The 16837-nt window shown below is 50.8% G+C and overlaps 1 protein-coding gene across 2 annotated transcripts in view; it reads left to right on the top strand.

The window, feature by feature from the left end:
* The window catches only part of MXI1 (MAX interactor 1, dimerization protein), a 52436-nt gene that overhangs the window by 12950 nt on the left and 22649 nt on the right, over positions 1-16837 (top strand). For both annotated transcript variants that reach the window (XM_067000762.1, XM_013174544.3), the window contains exon 3: positions 13104-13133. In XM_067000762.1, coding sequence (XP_066856863.1) covers positions 13104-13133 — 30 coding nt within the window. The remainder of the gene's footprint in view (positions 1-13103; positions 13134-16837) is intronic.

Below are 16837 nucleotides of genomic sequence, written 5' to 3'. Positions count from 1 at the left end.
GAAAAAAAAAACATAATTTCATTATTCCTAATTGACATGATGCTTTTTGAAATAAGGATGTTTTGGCTCAGGTTCTCTCCTTCCTTTTGTTTGTTTCAGTTGTGCAAATGACAGCTTGCGCAGGGATCCCCCTCCGTGATCCTGGGGCATTATCTAGATGTATGCGTGGGGTTTTGCATGGATGTTTTAAAGACCTTTTTGGGATTAGTGACTAGGAGTGCATGCTGTGATTTAAAATCGGAATGTATTTAAACATGTGCAGTCTTGGCTTTAGTTGGAGATATTTAGGTACTGAAAATTACCCACCTACAAAAATGTGGGGAAACCACAGTCATTGTGACCTGGAATTTTTAATAAACAAGTGAAACTTTTTAAAAAAATATCCTGTCTAAGATATAGCTAACAGCAAACAAACAAAAACCAAACAAGTAAGCCAATCAGCTAACCCATATTAAATGAGAATTTAATTTTATGTATATGTTAAAATTCGCTTTATCTTTCTTGAAAATAGTATCTGATATTTTTTGGATGGGGATGAAAATTAGCAGAGATTTATTTTAACATATGGCATCACTTATTTAGTGTTCTTCCTTCCGAAGACGTTTCTGGGACAGAAGCTGGGTTCTTAGAACTTGCCAGAAAAGTGAAGTAGAAGTCTTACAGACCCTCCGTATGCAGTCCTGGATAGGCCCAGTTATTAGAAAAATCCATTATAGTTGAGACAGGTCTGGTATTTATGGATTTTGAAAAACATTTGAGAAGAGTTTTTAATCAATTTGAGTTGTTGCATGAGCAGCAAAGAAACAGCAGGGACGCTAAACGATGTGTTTTTTTTCACTCAAAATACCATCAGTTTAATAAAGGTAAGATTTATAAGAGAATCTGAAATTACATTCCAACATCATCATATTGTCATTTGTATTTTTCACAGATTCTCAGGCATATAGAGAAGCCTGCTATTTTTTTGGTCTGATCCTGGGGAAATGCCAAGCACCCTTCCAGGGGCGTGGAGAGCCCTCAGCCCTCCCAGGGGGGCACTCAGAGAACCTATTGCTCAGTTCCTTGGGGAGGGTTCGATCTCTCCAGTTTCTTTTTCCCTTCATTTTCCTCTCTTCCCGTTATCTTCTCTTGTGTCCCAGGGGCCTTTCAGGCACCTACACCCGGTAGCAGGTTGCCTGCAGGGCTTGGAGGTGGCAGCGGCAGCGGCTATGGTAAGGCGTTTTGGAGAGGGTGGCCTGAAAGCCTGGGTGCCTGGGTTTCTGTGCCCGTCTGGCTGTTCCAGTGATGCAGTTCCTCGTTTTTCTATATCGTTGGTCTCTTCTCCATCCCATTAAAAACTTTTTTTTTAAACACTTTTGAATTAAATCACTTGGTTTTGTGCTGAATCTTCTCTGTAGCCCTCCGCTCACAACCTTTAAAGCTGTTTTTTAAGGGTGAGGTTGGGGGTTGTAGCTACTGAAACCCTCGGGTGCTCTTGGTTTTAAGCTTAGTCGGTCCATAGCCCCCCTGAGGGAGGCTGGGGGCAGGTAGGTGTGCAGAAGGTACCTCACGTGCCTCAGGTGATGGCTCCGTGTGCCGCAGGATCACGAACATGGGTGCAGAACTAAAAGGATGTGGCATCTGTAGCTGTAAGTCAGCCTTGGCTGTCTGGTGCGAAAGGAAGCCTGATTTACCACGGCAGCAGCGCTGTGCGACTGTACCTCGCTGTGCAAGGGAGGAGCAGGGGGATCCTGAACGCTTGCTTAGGCATGGCTGTAAATATATTACATCTTTTTGGTCAGAGGGGGTTCACTGCCCCCACCCCAGCCTCTAGCAGTTGTTTGTTTCAGGATATTTATTTGTTTAGGGCATTTTTTTTTATCCACTTGTACTCACACTGGATCACGCTTTACTTCTCAGCTAGTGGGGGCTGAGTTTTGACTCTCTGCGTGTGGGTGGGTTGGGATCCGGACTTTGTGTAACATGCTAGGGCTAGAGACTGCTTCTGTCTCAAGCCTTGTTGAGCCGGGGAGCTCTGTTGGTGGCTCAGGGCTTGGCTCACCTCGTACAGTACAAAAGCACACGCGTGTGATGCGGAGGATGGGTGAGATCGGCTGTGCCGTGTTTTGATTTATGCCGCATTTTGATAACGCACAAACAGGGAGATGGCAAGCAGGAATCCTCATGCCGTTGTTGAAATCTTGCCTGGAAATAGTTGGGGGTGGGACCTTGCCTTCTCATCTCGTAGGTAATTTTTTAAGGAAGGAAAAGTGGACAAGGCTGAGCTGCTGTTAAGGATTGCTTCCCTGGTAGAGCTGCTCCGAGGGATTAGTGCTGACTGCCACTAGGTGTAAGCATGACTTCTCTTTGGGAAAACATAGTGGTGGTTTAAGTGTTAGATTAGGAAAACGGATTTTTGGTCCATTCTGTTTCCTGAGCGGATTTGGCAAGACAAGCTGTGCGCGAGCCCCCCGCTGCCAGCACTACCTGCGGGTAGCACAGGAGAGGCCTTTCGGAGTTGGTGGGGCTTGGCTGCGGCACCAGAGCGGGCTGCAGTCCAAAGGCTGGTCGTCAGGAACGAGCTGGTGTGACAGAGCAGCTACATCAAATGCACAAGAGGCACATCACCCCTCGTGAAAACCCCGCTGCTTTCTGCAGGTTAGGACTGGAACATGCTTCAGAGCAGGCCCCCAGCTGCCCTCTTGGTGTAAGTTGGTTTGGAGTCTGCACGTACAGGCAGCAAGCTGTGGTGATGGCTAGTTTCTGAGCCTGCTGGCACCAAGTTGTGCCTTTCCTTGTCTTTGCTGGTCTGTATCAGAAGCGGAGATCCTGCCAACGATTTGGGCAAAAATGGCCCGGTAGAGGTGAGGCTTTGTGTGCGGTGTCTTGGTGATGTTTGCCTCTGCAGCGCTACAGCTGACAGGATACCAGAAAGTAAGGGGGAACCCAGCAAATGGCGTGAGAGCCTTTAATCCCACTGCCTGGTGAGGACTGAGGCCCCCAGATGCAGTAGGGCTGATGTGTTTCCACTGGGGAACCCGCCTTGTTCCCCTTTGTCGCCCCGTTTATTTGACGGCCCTCCCAGCAGAAGATCCTGTCGAGTTCCTGCTTTCCTTTGTGTATTAGCGACGCAGCCCTGCGTAGGGAGATCTGTGTTGCAGAGAGCCCTGGTGCTGGGCTGAATTTAGACTTTGATACCTTCAGTAGGTGTAAAATGTAATTTGCAATCTCGTTAGACTGTCAAAGTTGTGCAAAGAGACCTTTATGCAAACCAGAAGCAGAGCCAGTTGTTGACGCTACCTGCACCTCGGCTGCAATTCACTGCTGTGGGATCTGCCTGCTGTGAATCGGCTCCCTCCGTGGCTGAAGGCTCATGATCCCTTTGTCCTCCCAGATTTAGGGGAAGCCCCTGCAGGCAGGTGCTGTTCTGCAGCAGCGGGGCTGTTAGGCAGGGCTCACGCTGTTCCTGTTGCGGCACTGCCCAGGTAGAGAGGCGGTGATTACACTGCTGACAGCAGTGCTCGTGCAGTGCCAAGCAGCACGTTGTGGTGCTTCGGGTCTTCTGAAACACCTCATCCACAGTACGTGCAGGGGTTTATCCTTCATGATTTGTTTAACCTGACCCGCTCCTTCGCTTGGTGGTGACTTGGTTGTCACCCGTCATGTTGTTCCCGTCTGCTCCCCCCTCTGTGGGTAACGCTGACTTGCTCCTTTCTTGCTCCTGGTGGAGCTTTCAAATCCATTTCTCTTCCTGACCCAAGCAGTCCAGGCCATCTTTTCGTGTCGTGCTGCTGAATTAATTGTCTTGCCTGTTGGAGTTCCTGCTGTTGATTATCTCCTGATCCCTCCTGACAAACTTCTGCCCCAATTCAAAGACTGACTTCTGTTTGTTCTCAAGAGAGTTGGCTCCTGCTCCCCTACCCGCTTTGAACCAACAAAGATAGGATTTGTTTTTGTTGACTGTTTTGGACTCTCTTGATCAGAGGCTGGGGGTCTCTGGGGCTGTGCACTTGGCTGGCTTCTGCCTGGATCTCTTCTCTCTGAGACACTGCCTCGTTGATCAGCGGGGAGGGAACAGGCCTGTTTTTTCCACCCCGCTGGATATATTCCCATCTCTCGTTTCTGTGCTGCCTACTGTACTTCCATTCTCTGGATGGATGTGATTTCACTCCAGTTCTGTTGCTTTTTGAATCCCGATTGGAGTAGACGTGATGATTTTCAGCATTATCTTAATTACTTGTTTATACGTTGTTGCTCGCTCCATGGCAAGCAGTCCTGCGGACTGAAAGCAGTTCTTCTGCCTCCGTTTTATTTCAAGTTCCTCAGCATCAAGCGTTCAGTTGTCTTCTAAACGATTCTAATTTATCTTCTTCCATCTATTGCACCATCCGGAAGGGATTAACCAAGTGCTACAAGTTCTGGGAAGGGACAGATGATGACGTTGGGACTGACTCTTACCCCAGCGGTCATTGCCCAGCTGCTTGGGCAGCCATAAAGCGATGTATGGACACGGTAAGGTGACATGACACCACTTCTGGTTTGCCTTTAACCATCAGGCTACAAACTGCAGCAGTTTGAGGTGCTTCACAAGTCGTTTGGCCATCTGGGAGCAGTGGGAGGTAGCCACCTCGCTGGCTTCCTCTTAGTTGCTGCTGCTCCTGAGCCAGAACTGTAAGAACAGAGGAAATTGGAGCTTTTCAGTTTTCTCAGCCTTCCCCTTTCACGGATCTCCCAGATGCTAGCGGAGAATGTCCCTGTTGGCAGGATGTAACCCCGGGCATGGGGAAATCTGGGTTCTCCTCCTGATTTTGCTGCAGCCTGTGTAAGTGTTTGTGCCTCAGTTTCCCTGAGACAGAGCGTAGCTAACAGTTGCTGTGTTTCCTGTTTTCAAGTACACTTCCCCTCCCTTCATTTGCAGGCACAGCATCACAGCAGCGTAGTTGCAGCGTGAGAGAGAGCTGACAACTTACATAGAAGTAGGTGAAGAAATCCTGGCCTGGCCCCGGGCCATACAAATGCCGTCAGTTTCTTTTCAAACAAAGCGAGTTTCAGGCAGGTGGCATTGAGTCAAAAAGCCTCACTTCCCCCGGTGCATCTGAAGGCAGAGTATTGAGGTCAGGAGAGGCTGCAGAGACACGTACATTCTCCCCGAACAGGCTGTTGCACTGCGGATGACATTGCGAAGGCTATTTCTGGCTTCCTCGAAAGGGTAACGTTGTGTGTGGGAAGAAGCGCGGTACAGGGCAAAGGGCTGGCGTGCCGGGCCCTTGGATCCCGTCCTGAGTCTGCCACAGAAACGCTGCAAGATCTGGGCACGTCAGCTAACCCACACGGGCCCTACCGTCTGTACGTCGGGGGAGCACACGCTCTTCTAGTCCTCTTTTCAGGAGGCAGCATCGGGGTTTTGGATTGAAAGAAGACAGAACTTAAGGATCCTAAGTCTTCTAGGTAGATTTGAACATTGCCCCGTGTTTTTGTTCTCTTTCTGTAAATCATTGCAGTTCCTTTGCCATGTAGGCATCACCAACTGTCATTTTGGTTCTGGTGGCGCTTTGGAAGAGACTGAGACCCTGCCCCTGCCGCGGGACTCGTGGAGCCTGCTGGAAGTCACTGGGGCAGCAGTCCCGCAAAGCCTCCTGCAGCGTCAGGCCTTACCCCACTCCCTAATACACCTGAATATTCAACAGAGAAAATGTCATTAGCAGAGATACGAAGGTGTTAGCAGGGGTTGGATGAAATCTGTGCATCGTTCTACTTAAACAGGTCATCTGAAGCAAAATGAATTATTTATGGTGGTTGTGCAGGGAGGCTGTCTGCCCCAAGTAGCGCTTGGGAGAGACCTGGGGGATGGTGCCCCCTGACACTGGTGGGAGGAGGTGTCTGCTTCGCTGCCCTCGCTCTGTGCCTTGTTCTTCTCCATTCGTTCTCCAAGGTGAAGCCACCTGATATTTCTCCTCGCCGTGTCCTGAAAAACATGGTTTGTTTAAAAATTTTGCCTTGGCGAAGGCAAGGAAAACACTTTTTCCTGAGCTGTGAGAATCTACCGTAATTTGGCCAAATTCTAAGTCAGTATAGAAGGTGTCAGCTGCAGCGTGCCCAGGGGAGGTGAGCCTGGGTTTCCCCACTGAAATGGCTGAGGGGCCACCCACAGTGAACGTGCACCAGCCCACGTGTCTGATAGGCGTGCAGCAGCCCCTTCTGATGTGGTCAGCTGCGGGCTGCGAGGGAAGGAGGTGGTTTCTGTAGGACCTTTACTCCTCACAGAAGTCAGAAGCAGACAAATGAGGCAGCGCATCGCACGCCGGAGAACACGGTTTCCTCCTGGCCCCTGTCAGCAGTCCTGTATACGTTCAGCAAGTCACTTTAAGCCTGTCTTGTCAAAGGAGACCCCCAAACAGTGTGTTCTTCATGCCGTGCTTTTTTCCAAGGTTCGAGCCTGGGCTGTGAGCTGCGGAAGTGCTGATGAGGCACAGCCGCAAGGAGCATCGGGGGGAGCGGTGCTTTGAAATTGTGAAGTGGCCCAGAAAACCAGGCCCCTGGGGGGGTCTTCATAGGCACGCTGGAGGAAACGAGGAGCTGCGGCTCTGATTTTTTTCATTTCTTAGCTTCCCATTTGGAAATCAAGGCTGCTCAACAGCAAACATGGGAAGTGCCTAGCCCTGCTCTGGGTGAGAGTGCCGAAAAGCCTGTAAGAAAACGCCGGGCTCTGCATTCAGAGCAGGGCTTGGCTTGAGGCCACGCGCTGAACAATGAGGAGAAAACAAAATATTGAATAGCTGCTTGTTCAGCAAACCCGGTTCCTCTTGGCCGTGCAGGGCCCGGCGAGAAGGAGTGTGTGTGCTGGGGCAGCTCGCCCCTAGCTGGGGGCAGCCCCTGCTCGTGGGCCCTCGGGTGGAGCAGGAGCCGGCCTGCCCCTGCGCAGCTGGGAGGGAGGCCAGCCGGGGGCTGCTCTGCTGGCCCCAGGTTGCAGCAGGGAATGCAAAACAACCTTCTTGTTCCGTGGCCTGGCTCGGAAAACCCTTGCCCTGCAGGGTGCCACCTTGTGCTGCTGCTCGGGGTGGTGCTGTGGCGTGGGGGAGCCCAGCTCGGGGGCTGGGAGAGGCGCGCGGTGCTCAGCGTGAGAGCCGTCTGCCCGCCAGCTCCTTCCTCCTGCTGGGACAGCGGAACAGGCAAGGGCAGGGCAGCACGCTGCGTTTGGGATTCTTCCCCAGCACCTCGTGGCGTGGTGTCTGGGAGCAGGCTCGGTTCGTTCGGCAGCTGGGGGATGAGACGCGAGGGCTCGTTTTGGGTTGGATTGGGGGTTTTTCACTTCCCCCCTTGAAGCATGCAGTGACTGGCGTCTTTTCTTTGACACGAGCATCAGATGGCACACACGGCCTTGTTGGGTGGCTCGCTGGGACAGAGCCCGAGAGGAGCAACCCACTGATGAAGTCCTTCTCCTGGGATTTAGGGACCCCGATTTCAGTACCCTGCCCTGCAACGAGCTTCTGGTGTGGCCTCGGGAAAACCACTCAGCTCTCTGCCTGTTGGTGGTGTTCCCCCCGCACAGAAAGCTTTAGGGAAGATTTCCGAAGTGTTGCAGACAGAAATGATGGTTATGGGGAGTAGGTACCAAACTGAGGGGCTGTGTGAGTTTCACTTCCTTAAGGGAGGTGTGCAGTGTATCTCCTTTAATTGTTTTGGTGTTTTTTTTTGACAATGTTGCAGGAGGCTTTTGGGACACTGGGTAGAAGCAGAGGGGTAGGTGTCCTTCTGCAGTCATCGTGAACCACACGAAGGAGCTCTCGTCCCCTTGTCGAGCTGAAAACGGGCTGTGGGGCCGTTTCTCCTTTTCCAGAGATGAATAAACAGGAACAGATGCCAGTACGGCTCTGTCCCCTTCTCTGCTGGAGACGGGGAATGTGAACTTTGGAAGTGGCCTGACTCGATCCTGGGAAAACAGCTTTGATCAGAGCCTGGGGAGGAACCTGATACCGTGTCAGTCGAAGAGCGACAGAAAGCCCAGCCAGACTTTGGGGCCAGGTTAATCTGCTGCATCTCCCCTGACGTCAGCTGGAAGGCGAAGCGCAGCCCGTTCTCTCTCCTCACGTGGCTCCTCGTGGAGCAGGGGTTCTCTGGCCATCGAGGCCAGGCAGGGTAGGAGGATCGTGAGTGGGTCAGCACTGATGGAGACACCTTTTGTCTCCGGCGTATTTTAAGGAAATGTTTCGTTACGTTAGCTAGTAAGTAAGGCTGCGGTGAGGCTCTTGGACTTGCAGCGGGTGTGTGGACGGCAGCGGCAGCACTTCTGCTCCAGCTGCTCCCTCTCCTGCTGGCTGCGTCCTGCTGCTCACCGCAGGAGCTGCCGGAGCACCGAGCGCCCTCAGCTGCTGCCTGCCCCAGACCCCGAGAGCTGGGCTCCTGAGAGCCACCTCCCCGAGGCCAGGTGGGCTCGCAGCTCCCTCACAGCTCAGCCCTTGAGCACCTCCGTCTGGGCAGGACCAGACTCCGGTGCAGGAGCTGTACACCTGCCTTACCACTGGGCTGAAAGCCTCACCCACTGCTGCCGTTGGAGCTTCCCAGCGTTGCGCCGTTGGTTTCACAGAGTACTTAGGGGCTGCTCCGCTGCCGTTGGAAGCCCTGGCAAGAACATGGAGATTCGTCAGCCAGAAGGCTTTGCTGTGTGGACACAGGTGGGGTTGAGACAGAACAAAGGAGCTGAGGATTTGTTTTGTCCTGTCATTTTTGGCTGTTTCCATTAGAAGTCATTTCTGAGAAAAGCCTTGCATAAAGGAGAGAGCAGGAGGTTAGTTCAGCGGTCCCAGCAGGGCTGGTGGATCTTGGCTGGGAGAATGGGAGAAGGCACCTCCTGGAGGGCAGCCGGGTGGCCAAGCAAACGGGTGTCAGCAGAGGCAGGTGGGAAAGGGCTGTGAAATGAGGGAGGAGGTTGGGTTGGTTACGACGCACAGGGGGCTGAGGCTGGGCAGAACGAAGCAGAGAAGATGGCCGGCCTGCCCCGCGGAGGGACCTTCTTGCTGCCGTGCTAAATGTGATTCAGGTAACGGGGCACTAGTTTGCACCAACTTCTTTCTTCTGGCTACAGCGGAGTGGGGGGAGTGAATTGGAGATGTGGTGGGGAGGACAAGCACTGGTCTGTGTTAGAACTGAGGCCACGTGGCTGAAGGGCTGGGTTTTATTTCCCTGCCTGGTGTTAGGGGTGGCCACGGCACCTCCTGAGCCACTGCAGTCTCTGGTATGGTGGAGAAGCAGCTCAGGGAGCCCTGGGATCCCCAGGAGCAGGTGCCAGGTAAAGACAGGAGGATGGCAATGGGGAGACAACAGGGTCTCGGGGTCTGAATTCCATGTATCGTGTAGGACAGGGGCTCCTGACTGCCGAGTTTTTCCTGTAGGTAGAAGTTATCTCACTAAGAAATGGAAACAAAAAGCAGATGTGCTGTCTGTGCATTTGTTGGGCCGTTTATCAACGTGAACTGTGTAAAACAGAAAGGTCAGCTGTGCTTAATGCCATGTGGCAGCTTTGTGATTTTAATGACAATGTAAAAGCAAAGCAAACAAACAAAACCAGTGGCGAATGAATTTGTTGCTCTTTAGAGCCCGTTCCTTGCCCGTGCTCAGAGGAAGTTTGGCTGCCTTTACCTTGGTAAGAGGGACTTCATTTAAATAAAGACAGTGTCGTAAATTATTCACAGTGTCTCGTGCAGGGACGGAATTTAGCCTAGCTTAATGTTTCAGCAGCACCTTGTCCCAGGGCTGGCTAGCGGTGTCACAGGCGGGCAGGACCCCAGTAACGGATGCAGAAGGGTTGGTTCATCTGACCTGACGCTGGTGTGACGGGCGGTTGTGCTTCCCTGCTTCTTGCTGGTTTGTCTCTGCTTTCAGGTGTCTGGGGTAAAGAGGGATAAACGTCCCCTTTTCTCAGCTTTTTGGTGCTTAAGTTGCGATGAGGGCTGCTTTGCTGTTTCTGTTGTTGTTTCCTTGGCTCCTTCATGTTAAGCTTCTAAAACTCTTTCATGATCATTTCCCCAACTGTTTTCAAAATGTATTCATTAGTATTTTCCTGCTTATGTTCCTGCTTATGGGACGCTAACAGTACGGGTGTTTCAAGTTCCTCGTTAAGGAACCGACAGCTGTAGAAACCTGCTTTTAAATGAGAGCCCTGCAGACAGCTTGTGCTTGAGCTCCTTCTAAATCGCAGCAGAGGTGCTGGGCAGGCTGGAGGTGGTGCTGGTAGGTGTGATGGGCTTTTGTTTTCCTCTCCGAGCACGTCTGTGCCTGCATGGCTCTGATCTCAGCCTTGCAGGTGGGGGCAAGGGCGAGTTGCTTGCCCTGTCCGTCAGGCAGCAGCTCTCCTATCATCCATGCTGTATGCGGTGATGTCCTCGTCTCACTGCGTGGCACAGACTGTGCCCGACCACCAGCAGCAGCAAAGCAGCGTCGCACAGAACGCAGCAGCTCCTTGCTGGTGGAAATGCAGGGTTACACGTGCCCCTGAACGTCCCCCGGGTGTTGCAGGAGCACAGCTGTGGCGTTCAGCCTGCACGCATCCAAAAGCCAGTGATCCTCTCCGGGTTCCCAGGGGAGGATGACACTGCCTCAGCTACACCTTCAGCTACGTTTGGTTCTGTACCTATAAATCGCTTTTGAGCGTGGTGTCGGTAGAGGTTCCCGTGCTTTTTACCACTTCACTGACACCCCTGTCCTTGTTTAACTCCAAATAAACCTTAGTGACACGTGGAGCCCAAAGACAGGGAGAAAATTTAATCTCTCAATCAGGAGCTACAGCAAATGAAATGAATTATGAACAGAAAGGTGAGAGGTGTTTTTGTATCTGCTGTCCAAGCAAAGGAAAGGTGGCACGGCAAATAGAAGTAGTGAATTGTGGTGGTGCTGGGGAGCAGTACTGTTTGGTTTCTTTCCTCAGTTTAGGTGAAATGAAAAATTACTTTTTTCCAAGTGTCCCCAGTAAAACTAAGTAAGACAGCGGCAGGTAAGGGAGGCAGCATTCCCACAGGAGTCGTTCAGTGTTGCCGGGATCCTTTTCTTTGCATTCAGCTGCAGGAGGAAGGAGTTTGAGGGGGGTTGTTTCTTGTTTTATTTTTTTCCCTGCCACCAATATGGTTAAAAGTCAGAGCATAAATTTCCTGACTTGGTGAGAAACCTGTGACCCCTCTCAATTGTGGCGTTCGTCAGAAGGCAGATAGGTAATAAAGAGCCTGCGATGCGAGAGGAGGAGGGAGAACCTGCTGGTTTAATTTTGTTCACAGCAGTGGGCCAAACTTTGTTCTTTCAGTGCTGGCCTTGATAATTGGCTCGATATAATATAGGAATTCAAGCCATTGCATATCTCTGGCTCCGTAACTGCTAATGTCACAGCCAAGACGACTGCAAAGGCTCCTGCGGGAACGTAGGGCAAACAAGATCAGCAAACATGCTCCAAAGAACATACGGGCACTCCTTTCACGGGGCCCCAGCTCAGCCTCCAGGGGGTTAACTTGCATCCAAGTAGCCGGGACAAGTGGGTTGTGGTGGTTTAGGCTTTGGGGGGAGACGTGGGGTGACTTTTCTGGACTAAATCTGTATGAAGTTTGTGTCTGATTGCTGGCAGCCAGACTTCAGGGGTCCTGTTTTCAGCAGGTCGGGTGAAAGGAGTTGCTGTGGGAGTTCCCTCCACTTTAGGATTTTGGCTAACGTGCCTTGGCTTTAGGGCACCCCTCATCCTGCTGTGCAGGGCGTATTGCACAAGCATACATCAAAGGTTTTATTTCTTTTTTATTCTCCCAGCTACCCCCAGCTCTCAGGCACAGCCAGCCAAGTGTCGCTTGCGTTGTTTTTCACAGACGTCCGCAGTTCATTCGTCATCTTCACCGAGGTCCTAGCACCTGTTAGGCGCTCCTCCTCCCTCTTTTTGGAGCAGCATTTAATTATGACAGGGTTTCCCTTGGAGCACATCCTCCATTCAGTTCCCTAATTGTAGAAATCTCTGCGGGATTCTCCAGATGGGGGATAGAGGATAATCTTCTCAGAGCTCCGGAAGAAATGTGATGCCAAATTACAGAAAATAGATCCTTTTTATTAAGCTTTTGGGCTCCTTTTACTCTTATTCTAAGGTGATCTTCTGTTAAAGGGGAATGTTGGATAGATGACTATCCTTTTTAAATAGTCCTCAACAAGCTTCCCTGGGCTGCTAATAACATGTTAGATTAGAAATTGTGAAATGATTTAAGTTTGGTGGGGTTTTGGTTGCTTTTTCATTTATTTGGTGGTTTGTTTTTGCCGCCGTTATCATCAGAGACGGGAGAGTGAACTTGTGCGTTTCCCTTGTGCTTCTGTTCGGTCTCCTTTTCAAGCTGTCAGCTCCAAAGGAAGGAGTGCTGGCAGTGCGCTTGCTGTGGCGGGCAGGTGCAAAGACGAAGCCCCCTCCTTTGTCGAGCGGTCACAGCACCGCTTTGAGGGGCATCTGCTTTGCCACAAGCCGCTGCTGAGGGCTTTGCAGGCACGTGAGAAGTGCTGCTGGTGTTTGCAAACAGGGCAGCGCTGCTCATCCCATTTCCTGCCTGAACGCCGGCCGTACCTGGAGTTCTGCTGAGTTTGCTGAATGTGGCGTGTGAAGGCTGAGGGGCTCCAGAGGTGTCCTCGCAGAACCGACTCTGCCGGCAGGTCCCCAAGTATTTAATGTGCAGAAATGAATGCGCCACCAGCTCCTGGGTTAGCAGATGGTAACAATATTTTTACTGGCTAGATGGAGAAGCTGAAGCGCAGAGATGTGTGACTGCAGTCCTGGCCTGAGCTGGTGGCAGAGACAGAAATAGTTTGGAAAGGGCTGCTTCAGGTCCCCTGTCCGAATCGTTGCCTCTCTTTGGGGTTTTGTGTGCTTTTAAGCCGCTGGGCTGCGTTTTGTACAGCACCAGTAAGCACCAGATCTGCACGTAGCAGGTAAGTACAGACTTAGGAGGGAAGGAATCTCTCCTCAGCAGGGAGGCTGAGGTTGCAGCTCTAGATGTTACCCTACGTGTGTTCGGCTTTATGCTGATGTACCCCACCGGGGATGTACGCAGCTTTCAGTGACTGAACTTTGGTGCTGAGAGTTCAAAGGTGGCTAATCCAAATTTTTGTTTGTCTTCCAGGTCTACGCACAACGAGCTAGAAAAGAACCGGTAAGTAGCTAATGAGCTGAATTCTGAGAAATGGGAGGCCAGCGAGTGCTAATGTGCTTTAACCTTACCACACGCAGGTGTCTGTGATCAGCTTAGGCAGCTGTGAATGACCACAGCCCATCACATAGTTTTAAAAGCTGGGGGGGGGAGATGCAAAAAGATCTGAAGAAGAAGCCTTGTTTTTATTTTTTTCATTTTGCTCTCTGAAAAGGCAAGAAGTGACCCAGTTTTGTGACTAATCTGTATGCAGAGTAAATACCGTTCTTCTCCTGACACAGTGAAATCTGATTGGGGCACTTCCCATACATGAGGTTGCTACGGGATCAGGTTTCTTGGGCGCAGGGTAAGATGTGTTACCAAGACCCAAAGGGCAGAGCCCTGTGCTCTACGCCCTCTCCCTCCCACCCCTCTGCTGGGCCGTGATCATCTCCGCAGCAGAAGCAAATGCCATTGTGCAGAGGCTCTGAGCTTGGAGCCTGGCGTGCCTGTGGAGCCTCTCTTCTAACCTGGTTTAGGACTGAGCCTGTTTATCCTCGAGTCTGGAGTTGTAGCAAGGCTTGCGCTTTTGTTCCTTGGCCAGCTCTGCTCCGTGACTCAACCCTTTTGTAACGGGAGTTCAAGTAAGATAAATGCCGTCGAGACCAGGGGAGGTAGTTCACACACAGCTCAGATTATCAGCTGCCGTTCAGGATGCTGTAGTTAAGGTTATGTCGGGGTTTCCATTAGAAACTTATCTTGGCCCTTCTGTGGGATTTGGGGGTGGGGGGGGAGTTCTGGGTTTATTGTGGTTGCTGGAGCAAAGGCAGCTCTGGCCAGCTGCTCCTGCGAAGAGACGCCCTGGCTTGGAAAGCTGGGTCTAAATAGGCTGATTGCCCCCTCCTAGCAGCAGCCATTTAACAGGGGATGGGAACACTGCAAGGATGGCCAAGGATACGCAGAGCCTCCAGGTGGACTCTGCATTGGAATTCAGGCAGGATCTTGCCATGGAGATCCGGAGAACTGGAGCCGAGTACTTTGTGCCGTGTTGCCCCCACACCTCTGCCCCCTGGCAGCAGTGGTGCTGGGAAGCAGCTTTCCCTTTGCATGGTGCAGGTGGCTTCTTCCCGGCTGTGCCTGTACCTCCTGGTAGCTCTGGGAGTCTGTGGAGTTGTCATGGCCTTTTTTTGCCTTTCTGGGGTGATGCAGGGAGCTTTTTTATTTAGGTGATGTTGCTCTCCTGTCCCTGTCCGAGCCGTGAGCTCTCCGGGCCCAGGTGGAGCTGTGCTGAGAAGTGCTGGTCCTGGGCTTTTCCAGTGCTCTCTGCAGCTTTGTTCACCAGTGAGGGAAACAAAATGCAGTGCTTGGGTCTGACCCAGAATGGAGGGTGCTTTTTTTTTTCTCCATGACAACAGTGAACCGTCACTAATTTTCAATGCACTTATTTGCATATCTAATTGTTACTGCAAACACTGCTTGTTCTCAGCGCAGCTTTAGAGCAGAGCTGTCCCCATCTTCCCATGTACCATCGTGGTCCTCTCACACTGGCCAGGTTTGCCTGGATCTATGACCAGCTTTTTCTGCCCTCAGGCATGGGGGGCAGGCAGCAAAGCTTCAAACTGTGTGAGTGAGGTCTGAGCAGCTAATGTTGTGGACCTCTCGTTGGGTGAGGGCTGGTGAGTAGCGGTGGGCTCAGGATGTGCCTGCTGCCTGCTCGCTGTGTGAGCTGGGGCAGTTCCTGCCTCTGTTCCCTGACTTCAGCTGTGGACAGTAACGCTACCTAGGGCGGGGATATGAGAATTAACCTTGTTACCTATGCTGCTAGTGAGAGGAGCATGTGGAGGACCTGTTTCATCTTACACCACCTTCTTGTGAGCAGGGACAAGCTGTTTGCTTGCCACACACGCTGTCACTTGCCGTTGGTGTAACACCGTCTGCCTCTCTTCCTCTCCTTCCACCGAAGTTGCGCTCCCTCATCCCCGCCTGCTCCAGGTTGAAGGCTCCCAACCATCAGCCCTCTCAGCAAGGTCTTTCCTAGAGGGCTCCCAGTTCCCAAGGCACAGTAGCCCAGGTCCGTGTCTCAGATACGGTTTTACGTGCCCTTGATTTCATCCTTCTGGGAAGGACACGCGTTCGATTGCATTGGGTGGTCTGCACAGGCAAAATCCTGTATGTACCTGGGGTCCCTTTGGTCAGGAGCCCTCTGCTTCTGTCCCTCAGTGCAGACGCGTGTAGCTGGTCAGGCCGGAGCATCTGCAAGCCCAGCTGGACCCCACGGAGGCTGTGCTGGGTTTGCAGTATTCGTCACCAGCAATCGGACACTGGGTTTCCTACTAGAAGCATGCATTTTCAAACTCCATGGCAGCGTTTTCTGAGTGAAGAGAATTGCTTCCCAGTTAGATTTTCACCGTGTTTTATTTGCTGTGTTGTTAAGTTTGTCGGCGTCTCCAGACTTAACTGTGGCAAAGATAAAAGCCCTGATACTAATGGCTTTGTGGCTGGCAGGTGCTCATTTTCCCTATTATTTGAGATTATTCCTTTTGAATCTCACTGTTATCTCCATTATTGACACACACTGTAATTTTCAAAATTGTCCACTATTAGGTCTCTGACTCTGGTTTTTTCCCTCCCGTCTACAAACAGCAGCCGCCTTACATTCAGTGAAGTTTCGTTTTAACCCCTTCAACAATCGCACAGTTTCTTTCAAGCAGCAGCAAAGGGCTAGCAGAAAAACAATGCTCTCCCCCTCCTTTTTGAATATGCAACTTAATTTGGTTTCACTATGGTAGAGCTCATGAAATTCTGATGCATCGGGATTAAGAATATTTATCTTTTCATGTCCAAAAGTAACTAAAATTGTATTTTCAGAAATTAAAGCAGTGTCTTAAGGTGCACTCCCTTTCTTAGTACTGAAATATTTCATAAACGCTGGGGTGTTTCCACGAAGGAGGTGTTTGATTTTGTCCCGAATATTAACTGCAGTGTGTGAGCGACTTCTCTTTCTGCTTTGATTTGTGTTTTTTATCTAGAGAGATTGCAGTGACATTTATATAAGGGGCTTTGTTTGATTTATAAAAGATTAAAGTTAATTTATAGTTATTATCTGTCATTAATCCTCATGTTGGAAAATTGTTTGTGTTTTCTATTTAATGGGTATGTGTTTCAGTTTCTCTCCGCCTGGGATGACTCATAGCTTGCATTTAGACAAGAAGCCAGCATCTGTCTCTCCTATGGTAACTAAAGCAATACTTCTTAGCTTTTTAACACGCCTACCAAAAAAGTGACTCCTAAGCAAAGCCCCATCATTCCCTGAAAGAAAACACGATAAAGTGAGTGACTAAAATAGTCGCTCTGATAGAGCAATGGTTGCCCAAACAAGTATAAATTCAGGTTTAAGTTCCATTGCATGCGTACGTGTGTGTTATACGCAGCAAAATTACCCGATGTTTGTGAACGTTTCAGACACCAGCCAGTTTTGGAAGGATGTGGTCGGTGCGCAGCGCCGAGAGGCTTTCCTACTCCTCTCTGAAGTGGCAGTTCTGGTAAACCAACGTGGTGGCGGGGTCTGACAGACACGGTGCATCTCCTGGTGGAACAAGAGTCACGTTTCTGGGGCTACTGATCACATTTTTATTTTTTTATTTAAGTCTTGTTATATAGCCTGGGTTGACCTATTTGCTTTTGGTGACGATTGCATTATAATACAGCAGAAAGAAGGGAAACAAAGC

This window comes from Anser cygnoides, chromosome 7 (assembly GCF_040182565.1).
Source record: "Anser cygnoides isolate HZ-2024a breed goose chromosome 7, Taihu_goose_T2T_genome, whole genome shotgun sequence".
NCBI lineage: Eukaryota > Metazoa > Chordata > Aves > Anseriformes > Anatidae > Anser > Anser cygnoides.
This window is presented reverse-complemented; position numbering and strand designations above follow the sequence as displayed.